The sequence below is a fragment of the Clinocottus analis genome, unplaced genomic scaffold (genome assembly GCF_023055335.1).
Source record: "Clinocottus analis isolate CAN_PGR_092001 unplaced genomic scaffold, fCliAna1.0.p SCAF_2, whole genome shotgun sequence".
Taxonomy (NCBI): Eukaryota; Metazoa; Chordata; class Actinopteri; order Perciformes; family Cottidae; genus Clinocottus; species Clinocottus analis.
The window spans coordinates 21,651,208-21,671,138 of NW_027175931.1; the positions used below are offsets into that span (position 1 = coordinate 21,651,208).

General features: G+C 39.0%; 1 protein-coding gene across 4 annotated transcripts in view; it reads right to left on the reverse strand.

The window, feature by feature from the left end:
• The window catches only part of cadm2b (cell adhesion molecule 2b), a 119,868-nt gene that overhangs the window by 6,910 nt on the left and 93,027 nt on the right, over nucleotides 1–19,931 (reverse strand). For all 4 annotated transcript variants that reach the window (XM_068585403.1, XM_068585405.1, XM_068585404.1 and 1 more), the window contains 6 exons: nucleotides 18,300–18,449; nucleotides 8,751–8,903; nucleotides 7,944–8,081; nucleotides 1,868–2,026; nucleotides 1,477–1,567; nucleotides 1,140–1,318 (listed from right to left, as the gene is read on the reverse strand). In XM_068585403.1, the coding sequence (XP_068441504.1) occupies nucleotides 1,140–1,318; nucleotides 1,477–1,567; nucleotides 1,868–2,026; nucleotides 7,944–8,081; nucleotides 8,751–8,903; nucleotides 18,300–18,449 (870 nt within the window). The remainder of the gene's footprint in view (nucleotides 1–1,139; nucleotides 1,319–1,476; nucleotides 1,568–1,867; nucleotides 2,027–7,943; nucleotides 8,082–8,750; nucleotides 8,904–18,299; nucleotides 18,450–19,931) is intronic.

The following is a 19,931-nucleotide window of genomic DNA, read 5'->3' on the forward strand; positions in this document are numbered from 1 at the left end:
TTTTAAATATTTGAACCACAAAATTACAGATATTTAATACATTTTCGAAAACAAACTTACTACTATTCTATTTTCACATTTGTACTCAGTTGTTGGAAGCCAGCAGCTTTTGACTATTTTCTATCTCATCCTTCATTACCATCTGACAGGAAATGTACTAACGGTACTGTCCATTTAACATGCCGCTAGAACGGGAGATTTGCATTTGTTTCCCTGTTCCAGGCAGCCATTTGTCTCCATTAATTTCTATGCAGCACATAAAATAAAATTAGCTTTAAATAAGTCTGCATTAATTATTGTTTACGGTACAATATCGTTGAGAGGTCACACAAAGGAACCTTGACAAATTAATCTGCATTTCCACTGCACGATCACAAATTCATAATGTAATACTTTTTTTTATATTTTCTGAAATTAATGGAAACCAATGGCTACCTTAAAGGTAAACACAAATACATCCAAAAAGCTAAAACTGTCTGACTATTCATTATCACACTATTAAATATGATCAGACAAAAACATGATTTGCAGTTAAGGAGATAAACCTTGCAAACACCCTTTCGGGGTCTTTTACTGAAAACAAATTCAATCCAAGATGACCTAAACTTAACTGGCAAATGACTTTATAGACATAGTAATTAATTATTTCCGTCCATCCATTAGCTGTACCCACTTCCATGGCCACAGGGAGCTGAAGTCTACATCTGCATGTATTCATAAATGAATCACCAATGACTGCGAACAGGCTAAAGTCAAACGTTTCTCTTTCCAATCTACTTGTCATACAAAACAGACATTATTAATGTTCCAAGAGTCGTTATGATTGCTTATTTGACAGAAACATTGTAATTTGAAGATCCATTTTTTGATTCTATTGTAAAATCTTTCATCTGATATTTCATCATTTCTTTCTACTATTATTGTTTTGTTATTACGTCTTTTAGGTCACAGGCTTTTTTGTGGTTGTGCACCATCGAGCAGTTAAATTGACAGACGGACAAGCCGTCTTCTGTCTTTGTATCTTTGTAATAAACACCAAGCATCTTTGAGTCAGCACAAAGAGTGTGCTGCAACGCCCGGAGGATGAGGTGACGGCAGAACCGATCATCCTTAACAAGACTAACCATTACGGTACCCACCATATACAAACAGTATATATTCAGCACTGCTGGTCCCCAGGTGGTTGCTGGCCTCGCAGCGGTATGTGCCATTGTCTGTTTTATTAAGTGTGGTGATGGTTAGTTCCCTGCCCTCCACAATCATACGCTCGATGTCTGGCAGCTCTCCTCCATCTTTAGACCACAGCACCGGTTCAGGTCTGGGAAAGAAAATACATTGTTTTCTTTTCATCTTGCTGCATATGTTTTCCTGAATGTAAAGACATATTGAGGAAACTGAAGAAATATTTATGTTTAAGTCAAATTTCCGCCTATATTTCTTCTTTTTATTTTAAGTTGTACAGAAACGGCAACTTACATTGGGTTGCCTATGGACACACACTCCAATTTGAAGTATTGTCCTTCCTGTGGAATAATCAGTGAATGTGTGATCTCCAGATGGGGAGCATCTGCGGAGAAGGGACAAACAATTTGCAAATGACAGTACTGTATGTTGGAGGCTTTAACTCAAAGACTGCAAAGCACACCACAGTCATTAGTTCTTTTCCCATTGGGCAGCTTTTAGCTCTGGCCCATATCCCTCTTCTGCTTTGGTACTAATCCCTTACCTGCAAACTAATCCTACACTAATCCTGAACAAATGCAAAACTAAACCTGCAGACATAAATGTAATCTCAATCCTTGTATTTCTTCTCATTGCTAATCTTACACCTAATTCAGCTCTGCAGAGGGTGTACGACTGCACTCACAGTGGACCTCCAGGACCTCAGTTGTCATGTAAGGGTTTAGCAAAGACACATGCTCCACGCTGCAGGTGTAGGCGACGCCGTCGTCCCGTCTGTCCACCTTGAACTGGAGGCTACTCCTCACTGTGAAGGATTTTCCTGTTGCATTCACCTCCTTAGTGCCTGCAGAAAGTCAGAACAGATTAAGATTCAGCTTTATTGCCGTTGCAGAGTACAAGTACTGGGACAACGAAATGCATTTTAGCATCTGACCAGAGTGAAAAAGAAAGCAGTAAAGGTGCAGTGCAATGTGCTGGATAAATGCAATGTAGACAGTATTGGATAGTAAAAACAGTGGATATGAAAAACAGATATATACAGTCTGTATATATATATATATATATATATATATATATATATATATATATATATATATATATATATATATATATATATATATATATATATAGTGTAAACATGAACAAGGGTGCAATATACTTGTTGATTGCTAGAACAGTCCATGCAATTAAATAAGAAACAGAAACATAAATCAGCTTGAATATTAACTAAAACTTGAGAAACATGACATTTTATTTCATGTTGTTTTTGAGACACAGACAGCTGCAGTGTTGTTGTTGTTGTTGTTGTTGTTTTGTTCTGTACATCTCCTTTGAGGGACAGAATCCTTGGCCTTTGAAAGTCAAGTCAAAGTAGAGTGAATAGTGAAGAGAGCGCAGTGTGCGCATTGGCTCGGTTGAATGGGTGTGTTTGCTCCTCCAGGACCAGCTCTCAAACATCCCAGTCAACACAAACAGACACACCCGGCAGTGCGGAGTGGATCTCCAAAGTTGAAGTCACACCTTTCTATTCATTGTCTTAGTTTCATATCCAAACTCTCACCCTTTACACACCTCCAGATCTGGATTTGTGTTTGTTTTGTCCCTGCCCCTGTGACGTCGTCTTCATTTAGAGACTCCTCTTAACTTATAATTGAAAGCATTTCTTTGTAGTTGGCTGCTGCTCTCCTGTCAATGCTTTGTGTGTTATTGTGTCACCTTTTTCTGGAAAGCGCTGTACTGAACAAGGCAAAAAAGGACAAAGTTATTACTTGACGACTGCCTCAGAAAGACTTTTCACTGAAGATACTCCTTAGATTTGTCCCTATAAAGTCCCCCCTCCTCCTCTTCCTCTCCCAAGATGGGATTTCTCTTTCACTGTACCTTACACTTACATCAAAGACATGATTTGAAAATCTGACTATGTCAGTTCTGTGAAATGGTATATTTTATTTGTGTGCTTTTTTGGCATTTTTGAAAGTGTGCACCTCATTTTTGGATCAGATTTGTATTAATTACAATATATGTTGTAGCCATGTTGGCACACAAAAAGTAAAACTTCAACAATGAAAGTGAAAAGAAAAAGACGACACTGACAAGAAGAGGAAGAGGAAACCAAAACAAATGCAGTTTTACACTCAACCTCACTGACCCCACTGAGGACACCATGCTTTTATTGATTGATGTCACAAATTAGGTTATTTTCAAGACCTAATTCCATTCGAACAACCAGAAAAGTCAGAGGCCTTGCATTTTGCCCTGAAGTACAGAGGGGGGATAGTAAGTATCTCTCTGGCATCAAACACAAATCTCTCCAGCTTTCTCTGTTATTCATCAAGTCGCCTGCAGCATCAGAGCTGCCGTAGAAGAAGCTGCCAGTCTGTTTCAAGGCGGCTGCTAGCAACGCCAGAGTACATGCAGAGGCGGTTTCCACAAGAATGTGAATGTGCCCAGGTGTACTTGCTTTGAACCAGAGCCCCACGAGGCATGCAGATCTACATTCAGGCAACTGGGGGCGCTCCTTTAATCATCTTTTAACAGGGCGCAACCTCAGTGGGAGGATTCAATTTTCTTTTAACGTTTGACTGTTTAGAGTAACATTAGGGTTGGTTGGGTAAAGTTATGACTTCAGATTGATTATTGTTTTATGTTCATCAGGCCTTGAAGAAATAAGCATCTAGCAATTGTATTTTATGTTTATTTCAATCTGCTGCCTGCTGACCAATGTGTATATATATATATATATATATATATATATATATATATATATATATATATATATATATATATATATATATATATATGTAAACTAAACATCAAAACTTGTAAACTAAACATCAAAATAGTTACAACAACAAAAAAGGCACAACATCAGGCCATTGCAATATACAATGTGATACTCATATAATAAAATAAGATAACCAAAAAAACTCAAAAGAATAGTTCTAGCTCGAGAAAAGTATAGTTGTAATCATTGTGTCAAATACCATTTCTTCCCAACATATGAATCTAATGATTTATTGCACTAAAATATTTTTAGGAACAGTTAGAGATGACACCAGCAATGGTTGGCAGATAGATCCACTGTATTTCCTTATACTCCTAGAACACAAGTGGTGGGCTGAGTAGTAGGGAACAATGTTACAACCAAATGGTCTCCAGCTGTTGTTTTCATTTTAGATCACAGTTAACATTATTACAAATGGCTGAAAATGGGAAATCACCAACTAATAAAATCAGAGCAGAGATGTGCATTGAATCCTCCGCAAACAGATGATGCTGGAGCACTGTACTCCCTCGAAGAAGCCGCACAAGATCAATGCCCAGCTGGGCAGAGTAATGTGATGCCTCTACTGTAATATTAATTGAATGCAAAAGACATAAATATATCGACACACCCAATTGTAAAGCAAATAAATACTATTACTATACTACTACAACTGAAAAGGATTAACCATCAAAATAAGGAGGATGACAATGCTAGTGGTTTCTAAATGTTTTTCGACTAAGTTCTAACTAGGGTGAACGGAAAATGGGGTAAAGTAAAAATATCAAACAAGAAGAAGCAAAGTAAAATATGATAACCTTCAGAAATAGAGGAACAATTAAAGATTAAACAGATCCTAAATAGTCAAGTTGGACTTACGTGACCCAGGTAATTCTAAAAATGTAACAGATGATGAGGCTGACCCTGGTCACAGACGCTAATTTCGGCAAAATGCTGCAGTCTAATTAAATTATAAAGGTTACACTTCAACTATATATATATATATATATATATATATATATATATATATATATATATATATATATATATATATATATATATATATATATATATACACAATGAGTCACCATGTCAGAGCTGTTGTTTATTGAAATGTGCCTTTGTGTCACTGTAAAAGGAATATATAGGACCCTTTATGTATGCACTGAAGGTGACTGTGGGTGGATCTTTTTCCTCAATAGATTAGAATTTGAAGCCTTGCTGTCATTCAGCGACACAAGTAATTTGTATAGCTTTTTACTCTGCAAACAAATTATTTGACACTGGATGACAGTTGCATTTTGAGGTTTGTAATGCTGCGTGCTTCTCATATAAATTGTTGAAAAACAAATCATCAAAGCATGAAATAAATATGACATGTTTTTGCTATTACACCTGCTGTCATCTTGGAGCTTTGTAGACTGATTCCAGTGGGGATATATTTGACTGACAGCAGACACTGGCGGCAATGATCTACCACAGAAGAACCAATGGCAAAACATGCTGCTCCCAGCACATACTCGCTAAAGAAAGCTTTAAAGCAGCACCTACAAAAGAGTTGGATCTGGAGCACTGATTGACATTCCCCCTCTTTGACACTTTGACATGGAAATGAAGTTTTTAAGTCAAGCCCTCCAGTCCCTGCTCTGTTCTTTATCCCTCTTTGACTCGGAGATGCTTCACACCAGGTCTGTTTGCCCAAGCGGCTTAATAAAAAACCCACCATACACGGGTAAAACTAATAAAAGCACATTTGTAAACAAGACACTAGCGTGGGGTAGACTTTGGGGCACATGACGTGTTTTAGAGATGTGCAATTCTCAATTTCATTTCAGACATCAAATATGAACAGATATAAACGCAGGGAATCATTTTTTATGTTTTGATTTTGTAATTTAGTTTGTATGCACTTCTGTGATGCCAGCTAAACCGGGATGAAGGCACGACATTTTTATTTGTGTCCATAAAAGACAGTAGTTGACCATGAATTCATCTTCGCCCCCCAACCCGCCCAATCTTTGTTGATTTACCTTTTAACATTTGTCTCAAGTGCATATGTCTATATATGTTAATATTAAGTTTTTTAAAGAGTTATTTTAAAGTATACCTCAAGACATAAAGCAAAAAGAGAGATCATCTCAGTGCCTCTCGAGACGGACAGCAAGTCTGGTTGTGACGCGGTGAGCCAGCTCTCCACTGGCCTTTCAGCAATCTACGTGCATGTCATTTCAACAAGAAAACTTCATATCTCAGCCTCTCTCCCATCAATCATCATGTAGTGCTGGGCAGACACAGACAGAACCACCAAGAAAAAGCTCTCTGGTGCAAATCTTCAATAAAGAGCAACTGTCACACTGAGTCTCTACAGCAGGCTCTGTTACATTAAAGAGCTCCACACGGCTTACCTCTGCCATCAAATTGAGGAAAAACATTCCATTCCCATTTTTTTTTAAATGTTTTTGTCTTTTTGTACATTTTTAAAGCAGGAATAAAAGCTATAAAAACACAAAGTGCAGAACTTCAGACAGTTTGGAAAGAGGTGTACAACAAAGTGGAAGCTTGTAAGGCACATCGTGTGAAACCGCAGAAAACTTCTGCTGGTTTAGTGTGATCAGCACACTGCACCATCTGCTGCCTAATGCATTGTCTCTGTCGCTGTTTTTTTCCCCTTCTGGGTGAATAGTTACGTGGCCTCTCTAAGGTTGCATTCTTGTGCGTTCTTGTATACACCTTGACTCGTTTGACTAATCTAATTGCTCCTGTTTGAAGAAGAAAAAAAAAATACGGCACCTTCGAGCCACCTGCGAAACAAATGCCCAGCAAGAACAACACATCACATGCAAACAGCGCTGCGGGTAGGTCATACAGGGAATTTGTAGCCGGGGGATAAATGAACAACTGTGTCTTTTAAGGTGAACACTCGTGGTGTAACGCACTACCGCCAATTTGTGATCCTCACGTAAAAAATACATCTTTTATTCATCATTTGAATTGTGTGTTTCTATGAAGTAAGCAACATCATAAATTTACTTTACAAAATAAAAGGACAACATTTAGAATTTCTGATGGTTTATGCTGACTTCAGAGTGGTTGAAGTTATTTTTGGAACGTTTGCAAAAATAAAGTCTGGATTCTTGAAGACCAACTGCTTTAATCAAACAACAATCTGCCAATATGGATCATCAACGATTGGCAATTAGTATTAACTCCCTTTTTTCTTTTGTGCTGATCCGATCTGTGATCCAATCCGTGTCTCTGACCCGTGATATGATCCGTACATTTTATAATCCATATAATCCACACAAAACATAAAGTCTCAACAGTCTCAAACTGTTAGCATGAAATCGTTCTCCTAGTCTCTCTCTCAGGCTGCTTAGGAGGGTTTACCTTCCCTTAAAAGCATGATTCTTCATTGTGGCATAAGTCAAACCACATTTTACCAGACAGAAAGGTCAAACATTTGCTGGTTTTAGCTTCTAAAATATGAGGGTTTGCACCCTCTGTGTTTAATATCACTGCAAATTGAAAACAAGCCCAAGCCAATGAGGAAACCCCTGGAGTGTAAATATGACCACCTTTTCTATTTCATGATTGATTTGTGTTCCTATAATCAATCAACTGAGTACATCATTCCTTGTGGCACAAACAGTAGAAAACAGAAGGCTGTGCAGAACTTGTTGATGTACACTTATCTCTATAATTAGAATCAATACGAGGCCCTCCTATACAGTATGTCTTCACCGGGGCCATGTAGTGAAATGTGGACAGCTCTGCCACAGTCCAGCAACATTTGGACAGGGTCCAACAACAGCAGCATTGCTGGCCGTGAGCCAGGCGAATCATGGCAGCGCTAAACCCCGGCCAGTGGGACAATGCATGAATACGAGCACAAAGGAATGCAGCAGCTGAATGAATTGACAGTAATGATGTCTCCAAGAGAGGGAACAAGTGGTAACAGAAGATACAATGGTCTGTGAAATCCACACCACACGCCTACCTTGGACCTCCTTGTCATTTCGGAACCACCGGATATTGGCAGCTGGTTTGCTGCCGAGTGTGTTGCACGTCAGGGTGATTACGTCCCCCTCCATGGCAGGCTTGGTGAATCCTGTGATTTCTGGTCGTCCTGGCACTCCTATGGTGCATGGAAATAAAATTATAAATACCACCCGGAATGCATGCAATCAAATTATTAATTGATATTCAGAGTAATGTTTTCTTCTCTCATTAAAAAGAGAACACGTCATTTCAACTTTTTATGTTTGAATGGAGGACAAAAAGGCATGATAAAGACATCATAAAATAGCAGTACCATTATATTAATGAACTATCGCCAACAAAAGCAAAACAACAATAGGAATTCTATACATGGGAAAGTTTTTTTGATATTATTTAATAAAGTCAAAGATGAAATACACAAAATCTGTCTTTCAAGATGACTGAGGCAAATGTTTTTCCGTCTGCCAAAGATCATCCTCGAGTTAGTTTTTGCTAATTTATGAATATCCTTCGACGCCCCTGTGTATCTTAAACAGCTGTGAAACAATTCCCAATCAGATGTTTGTGTGGCTGTCCTGCCTGGCAGACAATTCATTATAGTAACACAACTAGCCTGCAATTCTGTATTCTAATAGACAAGGATCAAACCTAAACCTAAATGTTATTTCTGTTATTCAATGCAGCGTGGTGAAGAACAAGAACAGACTATAATTCAAAATGTGCATGTATTTATGCTGTCAGAACACGACAAATTAGCCTCAATGAATTGGCCGTGTTGAGACTATTCCAAAACAGACCTACTCACCCAGAACAGTGAGAAAGGCCTTGGTGGTCTTGACAGGCATGGTGAAGAGCGAGCAGGTGTACTGGCCCTCGTCCGACAGGCTGACGTCACTGATTCTGATGATGAGCTCCTTTGACGAGGCTCGCACCAGCTCGATTCTGTGGTCCCTCAGAGCTGAATAAGGAAGGAGGACACCAAGAATCACACAGAGTACAGAGCAAAGACCGAAAACACAGTTTATTTATGGGCACATTCACGTTGAATTCAGTGACGGCAATTTCCATTTGTAATTCAGATGACCCTTACAAGGCTATGGCTGAATGCAGTCTGCTTTCAGTTATTTCAAATACTTGTCAAATGCAGCAAACACATACTGTAGCCAGTGATGTAAAACATATTCTTTACATTTGCATTCTACCTTGACAATCTTATTCAGTCTGTGAGAATATCAAAGGCATCAGCTGGAAGCTCTGAAGCGTAGCAGCAAAAAAAGCTTATAGTCCCAGATTGTAATATCTATTTAGGCAATCACTTACACTCCAGCTATTGATTCACACTCACTTAAACACTTTTAGAAATTGGCTCTGCCAGGGACATTTTATACTTTGTACATTTATATTAAAACCTTAGCCTGGCCTCCTACAGAACCACTTAGTACTTATTTAATTATTTAGTATTTTTCAGTGTAACTATTGGCCAAAATAATACAGGTCAGTTTAAGGTTGAGCAATAGTTGGTGATTATTAACTGTCAATTTCATATTGGCATAATCACATTGTGTGTAGAGAATAGTTTATAACATTGGGTTACAAACTATATTCCCAATGAATGATTTTATGCAAATTGTAATTCCAAACTAAGAAATTAAAAATGTAATGCATAACCATTTCTCAGTAATGCATTCCATTTATTGCACGTACTATACGCCATTGTATTGTACGTTACTGTACTTTACTTTGATTATTTGATACCATAATGTTTTGTGCATTTGCTGCATCATGATGAGCATCATTATTGTTAAAATGTACTATTGTGGTATTAAAATCAACCAAATTGCTCTGATCTAGTCCAATCTTAAGGTACATTACATTATATTTCATTTTGCTGACGCTTTTATCGAAAGCAACTTATAATAAGTGCATTTCAACCGTGAGTAAAAACTCAGAACAACAAGAATCAGGATAGTACAATTTCTTCAATAAAGTCAAACTACAAAGTGCTATCAGTAAGAGATATTTAAGTGCTACTAAAGTGCTACTACTGCGCTACCTTCCTTATTCAAGGTGGAGTTGAAAAAGATGGGTTTTTAGTTTGCGACGGAAGATTAGAAGGTAAAAAAACAAAACAACAATACTGCTAAAAGTAATTAAAAGTAGCTGCTACAACTATCAACCACTACTACTAATGAGACTTAAAGATACAATAATCAACACAATGGCTGTTCTGAAAACTCCACCTTGAAATGAAACCGTTCAGTGTTTTCTTAGGACACCTTCACCACTGCTCATTCAGTTTACACCCTCATAAACCTGGGGAAACCACACAGCTAAGCTGAAGAAGGTCATCTTGCACCTGTCATCTCTTATACAATTTCAAATTGAAAATCACCTGCTCCGACATGCAACCAACCACACAGGGCATGAGGGAAAGTGCTCTTCATTGAATAAATTACACATTCTTAATCCACACTCCCTTCAGGCCTGGCAAGTTCTCTCCCTGGACACTTTTTCATCTGAAGTAATTTTAACTCTATTGGATTGTATTACATGGGGCAAATCTGGCAAAATGCAGCAGAAGTAGGTGTTGATTAGGATTTAATTCACACGGCCAATGTAAAATCACATCAGATAAAGAAGACATCTCTATGTAAATCATTAATCAACTGCTACATTCCCATTTATTGGATTGCAGTAATGAACATTTGCAGTAGCCATGTGATAAACAGTTAAATTAGATTGGCTGAAATGATTATTAGATTTATACAGACATAGGTCATTATCAACAACACTCTTCCTCTGCTTCAATTAAACCATATCATTTGATGATCATTATCTTATAATCACACACACACACACACACACACACACACACACACACACACACACACACACACGAGAAAGAAAAAAAAGAAAGATTGGCTATAGAGATATTTATGGCCCTAAGATGTTTCTTTTTAGAGACTCTTTGTTATCTAAGAATAAAGAGTAAATAAAAACAATCTTCAAGCCAGAATTAAAATTTAACAACAAGCTCTACCATCAGAGAGCCAGCTTATTATTTGCTATGGGGCTTAATACAAACATTTGATAGTCTTACTGAAGCAAACCGCGTCCTGAAACAAAGCTGCCTGATGTTCTTTGTAGTTAAGCATCCTCACTACAGAGCTTGAAAATGCCCAGAGGCTTTGGCAGAAAACAGCAAAGCCTTTGGTGGATGGATGCATCGGAGAGGTGATGGGGTCTAAATAAACATTGTACCGGAACTCTGAAGATATGGAAGTACTGGCTGAGAAGATCAAAGCTTTGGACAATATGACATACTGTACTTCCACTGCATATCCTTCCTTCCCTGCATCGCGTGGAAAAAAAGACAAGGAGAAACAGACTGACTTTTCTTCTTAACCCCCTGTTTCTTCACTATTACAAAACAATGAATAGCTCCAGCAACCTCTGAGATACTGATAAATGTTTCCCGAGACGGATTTGCTAAGGGACAACAGACTCATTTTTGTTTCTTTTTTTTTTTTTTTTGCTTCAGCAGCTGTGATTACATTGAATTTATGACTTTAACAAAATATGTAACTGATTATCTCTAATATGTACATGGTCGGTCTGAAAAGAAGTCATCGTGTTGGCAAAACATGGCCGGTGCTTCTGTTTTTGTTGGTTGTACAAGAAGGTGGATTTTGCTGCAGGAGTGGTTGTAGAAATGTCTTTACTGAAACGTATGACCTCCGTAATCCATTAAACTAAATAAACAGTGACCAAATAAAAAACACTGACAATTTTAAGTGATGTTCAAAGTAAACGTTTAGAGTTCCTTTTTTTTATCTGCTGAACAATATCACATTACCATTGAAAGTAATTAAAATGTAAATACCAGTAGCTGGAATACTGATTCAGACACTTTTAACCCAAGTTATGTCTGAGAAACAATTTACAGTTAAGCTTAAGACAAACTTGACGGATATGTTTTTGGTAGACGGGCACTGGCATTACATGGCACGTGAATCAATGACACATGGATAGAAGGTGATTAACAAAGGTTTAAATAACCCAAAGACAAGTGTTATCTATTTCTCAAACAGCATATGGCCAGGAAAGCTTACTACGAGCATCCATTCCGGGGTAGACCCAGATTGTGGGCAGATCCGTCACAATCAGACCCAAATGCCAGCGGCTGACAAAGCCTTTTTTCCAGGTGCTTTAGGAAATCAATGTGATGAAAAGGTTCATTTCCCACAAACCCTAGATAGCTCCTGCATTGTTCATTCTGCTTAAGAGAAAGCATAAATCGGCAGCCTGACCTTGTGTATGCTACAGCCTTGCAGCATGGCAGCTTAATGTGCAGTACATCTCCTGTGATGGAGGCCTTACCAAGGCTGTCTCAAATCAGTAAAACTGACACCCGGTTCCCTCTCAGGGCAAGGGATCCTGTTGCTACAGCCCTTTGATGCAAAGTAATGTTTGCCTTTTTTCCCTGACAGTCCTTTGCACCATCGACTATGTCAGCGGAAGACCAATTTGAGGTCTCCCACGAGAACAGTATTTTGTCAGGTTCCGTTTTAACAACCGAGGGCAATTGCGGCACAAAAAGTTATCAGAATGTTAAACATGTAAAACAGCTGTGACAATGACTTATTCTAATACAGTGCACATTGTTGATGTGTAAGAGAGGAACTAACAGTCTGGTTGGTAGCTACATTAGCTCTGTCCTGAGATAAAACTGGAGGCAGCGAAACTTGAAGTGCACTTATCACATGGCATCACGTCCACACTCTACTGAGCAGCAGACAGATGTTACCCAATGTTTCTAATCCAAAATGATGAAGTGTCTCCTGACAGTCCAGATAGAAAAGGACATTTTACATTGATCCATTAGTCTTGGAAACAAGCTGACGGCGATCAGTTTCAGCCAAAACACGTTACATCCGCAATGCCAAGTGTACCCATTTGGCCATTTTTGCATGGCCTGTAACCACTTTGATCCAGTACTGGAATGTGAATGCACTAGCTGTCCTTCAGCGAGAACAGGATCCCACCCCCTTACCGCAGTCAAGCCAGGGGCTCCACTCTTTGCAATTAGAGTGTGTTTGCTGCTGGCTGTGCTCACTCAGTGACTGTGTGGGCGATTCTGGATGTGTTCCAGGGCTAGTGGTGCAGGCAGGGGGCTCTTTCTCACCACACATGTGGCTGCAATTAAGAGAAGGAAAAGGGCCTTGTTCCAGAGGGCCATTGTTACTGCCCGCACTCCTAGAGATCCCACAGAGCAGATGCTACTCAAATTGGACTCATTTTCAGTGCTTGAAGGAGGAAAAGAAACCAGGAATTCTCCCGGCAGCTATGCTACGTCCCCTCTTCAAGTGGTGAATAATGATACAGAATGTATTTTTCGGCCCAAGACATAAGCTTGATTGTACACAGTGAGGTTTTTCTGCCTTTGAGTTTCTTTTTTCATGTGAACTTTCTAAATTTCATTTTCATTACACCAAGTCACAGTGGGGTTACACCATTATATTGGTTTTCAAGGCAGTTACACATTTCAAGGTTTGTTAAAAAAAATTAAAAAAAACACCGACTTGACCAGCCCCTACAAAAAGGATCTAAATAGTTTTCAGATGGGTTTCAAACGTCTACAAGAATTTAAATACAACATATTCTTCATTATTCTAAAGAGCTCATATACACGTATATGTGTGTGTGTGCGTGTGTGTGTGTGTGTGCGTGTGTGTGTGTGTGTCACAGAGCTTAGTGTAGTACATACAGGAGTGGCTCTTCACATTAATGATAATAGCCGAGTGTATAGTGCCATAATAGAACATTCACATTTCAGTGAAGCTGGAGGTAACCCAGTACACTTAAAAGTACATCAGTCCCTGAAGAAAGACATTAGCTGTGACTATGAGATGCCATCTACATTTTGTCGCCAATGAAACAGTTCCTCCTAAGTAAACAAAATATTTGTAAGAATGAACTGGTGACCTGTGAAATATTCCTCAGCATCGCTTAGGATTTCTTTCTCAAGATATCAAAATAAAATGTGGGAAAGCATAACAAAGCCAATCTGTTTAATACATCATCTTAATGTGTTTAACGCGTACACACTTAACTTCACATTTGACTTATTATGCATTGATTAATTGTATGTTTGTTTTCAACTAGAAGTTACATGTTTCTTCTGCAGTTGTCACAGGCTTTTCAGGTATGTCCATAAAGCCAATTAAATTCCAATGAAAATAAAACAACAATAGTAACAATATTAATACCAATAGTACTACCACTTCAAAAGTCAATTTCCAAGCTCAGGTAAGTATCCGCTACACTTGCTTCTAACAGACCCACCATCAAATGTTGTGTGTTTACTCGGATGGACATTAAAATGTGCTTCCATTGGTGCTCTCTCCAGTAATTGCATCCTTGGTAATTATCCTCCATTCTCTCAAGCTAATGAATGTTTTAATGCTCACATTAGAGCATTCATTTAGCACATAACAGCATTTTGATTACTACAAGCCAATTTAGATCAATTTTCCTTTGTGACCTTTATGATCTAAGCTGAATGCCCCAATTAAATGTCATGAATGATGAACCATACACTTCTGAGAGATTGAATTGAGATTGAGCAAAATGGAGTACAATGTGCCACAGCATGTATGTATATACAAACACATACTGTAGTTCAAATAAGTGATTCGTTATCCACCTTTGACTTGCAACCTGTGGTAACTTCCCATTAATTTCATTATTCATATTCACCGTTTATGACAACAGATTCTGCTTGCATCCTGCATGCCTGCAACATCACTACTTAGCTAAAATTGAAGTAAATAATAATGAAGATAGCAAATGACAGCTTTGGTCTCATTTCTGCTCAGCAAAAATAATACATAACCCTGGGAACATATGAAAAGAATTATTCTACAAAAGACATTTCTTCATTGTGGCAGCTCACCACAGAGCCACTTCCTTCAACAGTCCCTGCTAATTGGTCTCATGTATGAATGATGTCCTGGCCTGGCTATTAAGGGAACTTATCTATGTTGTCTCAGGTTTGTGGTGGTAGTGCAATGGAATCTGCATGCTGGCCTTTGCCATAGTGTAGTCTGAGGACTCTAAGGTGGCAACAATCAACCAAGACTCAGATATACATAATGGATAGGGAAGAGTGTGCCAAGGAGCCAGCTGGCATGGTATAAGAGGAGGGCTGTGTTCAGCTTTAGACTAATGTGCAGAGACAGTCCAACCCATAAGGATTGGCTTTGGGAATCCAGCAAGGTTAATACTCTCTTGGAGCTCCACAAGGTTTGACTGATCCTCTTATTGGAGAGGATAAGATGGAGATCCTTCATATCATTTACACTCTCACCAAAGACACGTAAAGCTATTGAGCTGCCACCTGCCCACTGCTTCCTTCCCGCTTGCAAACACACCTCATTTCCTAATTCCACGTGTGATTTACAATTTGTCTACACAGCAATGTTACATCTCGACACACAATTTATAGGATGCACTGCTGGAATTATGTTCGACCTACATGCCTATGTGAGGACTCCCAATGGGTTCTTAAACTAATACTGCATCTTTTATACTGATCTATTAATTAAATTCCAACATGCAACATAAGGTTAATTGGAGTAATCTTTAAATTAATTAATGGAGACTGTCCTTGCCATAACAATTACGGCATCAGTCGATGGTTCACATGACCGATGCATACAAATTGCCTGATTTTGACACAAATCCAACGTACCGGTAACTTCTTCTATCCGACCAATATCCTTTACCAACTATATCCAAGTAGTTAAAGTGTCCGAAATTGAATGTTTGATGCAAAAGATTCACATGCAAGCATGTCTATACTCTGGAGTAGACTTCAGGTTTTCAGGTGTCTTTAAAATTCAGAAAAGACACAGGCGTCGCTTTTCTCCTTGTCGGTAATAACCACTCTTTGGGGCTTTTTTTTCTTCATATTCTCATTTGTCAGACCTGAATTAAAATGGAACAAATTATAGTCAGGTCAAAGATCAGATTTTTCTTACTTTACCCAGCAGCTGTCAAACCCAAATGATATAATAAGGAACCACAGCTTCGTTACAGATGTTTCTTTTTACAACACTATAGCTGCTGCATGAGATTTAAAAGGCCATTTTAATACTCTATTCCCTCAAACACATTCAGACAAATGCACTTATCTTTCAAACAGAGCTTAAGGGAAAGAGCAAGAGTAGATATAAAAAATGCCTCGCTGAGCGTTTTGTTTAATTTAAGACAGAACAGCAGACGTATTTGTATCATCATCACTTGTGTCGAGCTTCCAGAATCACACATAAAGGCTCTAAAAGCAGGGTTCTTTTAGAGTTACACACGCACAATGACAAACTACCTTTGTGAGGAGAGAGTGTGGGAAAGGCATGTGCATCAAACGCTAACATATGGCCATGCTGTCATGGACACCCGAGGGGTTTGTTGTAAGCAAAGAGGTAGACCACAGAGACAACGGACAGAGACAACAAGTGTAGGGAAAAGGAACGATTAATCTAAACAGCAGGTAAAAAAAAAAGAAAGCAAAAATCTAAACACGGAAAACACGGAAATGCAACATAGCTATTTTAATGGAATCTACTCAATGACAGCAGTCTATGACCAGCTGTTCAACACCCTGCCTCGAGCTCAACCAGTCTGCAGTTAGTTGCTTGACTGAAATGTAGCATAAGGTTGAATCCAACATTTCTCATTGGCTCCTACAAGAATGCACAACAAACAGGAGAAGGGCAGTTGCAGCCCTTCTGCCAAGCAATTAACTGGTGATTTGGCACAGTAGAGATTTCTTCCCAGGTGTCCCACCCTCTTCCTCACATGAAGCCTGTGTTGTTCCACGCCTCCCGTTTCTCCTGATGGCCTCACAGGCATCGTATTAGTTGTGCCAATAAAGCTTTTCATTTGGCTGTTTAAAAGGAGATGGAGAGGAAGTGTTCCCATACTTAGCCCTGGCAACCTCTGCTGAGGGGACTACATTCATTTTGTCATCCGCATTGCTCAGGAAAAGGATTCTGTCATGCAATATAAATGGCTGACCAAGAAGGGCAAAGTGGCTTATACATACTGTGCTCTCAAAGCTTCCCTTACATGCTCATACCAGCAGCCTTCTGGGTATTCATGTGGATACAGATTATGCCTTTCTATGCACAGGAGATGAAACATGTGAACAAAACACACATAACTTACTTATTTTTTGCCAAATGAAATAACCAAAAGATACGTCATGTGTTAAATCTCTCTTCAAAGTAAAAACAAGTAAAGGTTTTTGAGATTTTCTTTAATAGAATTTGAGCATTTTCAAATGTTAAATAATGAAATGTTGCATTCTGTACAGCAAAGCATACAGAAAGAAAAAGTAAAAGAATGCTTATGGATAATTATTTTTTCTTGTAATCAAATATCTGGGCACATTCATATCATTCACATAAGAGTATCTATTTAAGATTTAGTTAACTTTTGTTTAATTGTATTTGGATGTCGTTTCATCTAATAAAACACCTTAGACCTCATTACTAAATCCAATCACTTGCATGGGAGAAAGTATTTCTTCAAACCAGACTCTCATTCTGTTGGTTCACTCTTGCATCTCCCTCTCCTATCAATTGTTATTCAAAGGGAATGTTAATCTCCAATCACTGAACCAATGATACTGTATTAGCAGCTACAGCATAAATGGAATGGGTAATATGCTGTGAGAATCACTAAAAGATGAACACTCCAACCCTTACAAGACCAGTCCACTGTTATTCCCCCTTTCACCCCAATTCAAATGTATCAACTCTGGATTTTGTCACCTTTAAATTGGATTTGGCTGGTGAGAGCGCAATATAATTCATTCTGGCTTGGACCTTGTTTCACAAGGTTGCAACAGTGCACTTCCTTTTTAGTGACATCAAAACCAGCTATTCAAATGTAGGGCAGCTAAAATGCTAATTAAGCCCAATCATCTCACAATCCACAGGCGCTACTGTGTTGTAAACAACGCTGTCAGTGCTGCGTGATTACAAAAGTTCAATTCAAAAACAGTCTATTTCCGTTTAGTTTGTGCCCCGGGACATCAATGAAGACATACATTCATTAAAAGTCTGTTTCTACATTACGTGCATTTCCATCTTAACCGGGATTTTTCGTGTAATCTAAAATGGCGTGGTCTCAGGCAGACAGGGACAGGAACAATTTTGTACATTCCAAATAACAAAACAAAATTTCAAAATGAAGACGGCTGCTGCAATAATGCGTTCTGGCTATCACATCTTTATCATATCTTATCAGTTTATTATTACAGCCTTTATCCCCCAGGATTATTACTTACCTTTCTTGTCCCCAAAGAATAGGGTCTGTTGTGCAGGGTTTGACCACTGGAGGGAAGTGTTATCATTGTAATCCACACGGCAGGTCATGTTGGCTGTGGCCCCCTCCACCACCGTCACATTCTGAGTTATGGGGAACTGACCTTGGCTACCTGTGGGATTATGAAACAGAGTTTGAGGTCATGGCCGTGGCATAGATAGATTGCTGTTGTAGACTGGTTCTTACGTCTTTTCATTGAATCACAATAATGCACCATTCAGACTTGACACCTTTCAAATGTAATGTTCCGTTATCATATCGCCCAATAACAATAACGTCTTCATTACAGCACAGCAAACCAAAGATAGCTTAATGAAAGCCTCATTGACATGGACTTCAGCCTCCGACAGCTGTTGGTGCTAGAAAACAGTGTTTTGTGGAGACAATGGTAGGTTCCAGTCTCCCAGAGCGCCTTCGCTGCCTTATTGCAGGGCCCTAATTGGTAGCATGGCCTAATTAGAGGTAGTCATGTTCTGCTGTAGAGTCTAGAGCTGCAGCTGGGTGGTAAATTGACACATAATCCTAGACACTGTGGACCTTCGATCCGAGCGAATGGCTTGCCCTGAAACAGCCGCTAGTCACAGTGTGCAGAAGACATCCAAATGAGGCCTAATCACCCAGCCTTGCTGGATTTTACCTTCTTATTCCACATTTGTACTTGTCGTCTCAGCAAAGTCGCCTAATTACATTGCAGAAGCATTTCTATCCTGCCTGTGCTTTGTTGAACTCTGCCAAGCTTCAGAAACAGATGTCTAAAACCCAATACTCTTTTGCAGGGAATTGTGAGAAGACAAAGTGTAAGCTAATATGAGCCTGACCAGAATAGCCCCTTCAAGTATGACAACAGCAAACGACAACTGTGTTAGAGCACTTGAGTTCACACATTTTAATCACAGGCTAATCTGTGTGCATGTCTTCTCTTGATTTAAAATGTCCTTTTATCATGTGCCTGAATATGAAGGTGACATTGTCTCTGTCTCTCCAAGGTACAGTTCACCACAGGGACATTTCAACTAAGGGAGCATGTGTCTGCCTCATTAGTCCAGCTCAAATGGGGGAGAAGGTCTGTGAACCTTCCTTGACCTCGATTGTCCTGATGAAGACCATTGTCAGCTAGAGGTGAAGGTGAGGCTGACGAGTGATGGGAGCCCAACAGTGCACATGACTTATCTGCTCATTACACCCAATCACCCAATATGACATCAACAAACCCGTCACAGTTCCATCATGTCATCATTACAATAATACACATGCAGTTGGCTGCATGACAGTAGGTAGTCCAGCAAAATCAGCTCGGCATATCATATTAAAAAGAGGAATTGATGCAGATGCATTGTGAACGGGGTACCGTGTTGTTGTCAGTTCCTGCATATCTTTCAACTTTTTCTTGTCATATCATCTACCCCACCACCTCCCCAGATTCTTTGCTGTCTGTCTCCAGTGTGTATTGCTCACTATTCACAATAATTATATGAAAAAAAAGTCAAATCTAAACAGCAATGCATATAATTCACAATCCCTCGAGTCCTGGTTGGTTTATCTACAGCTGTAAAGGCTTGTTGCAGAAATGTATTTTTTTTTTATGCTATCGAGG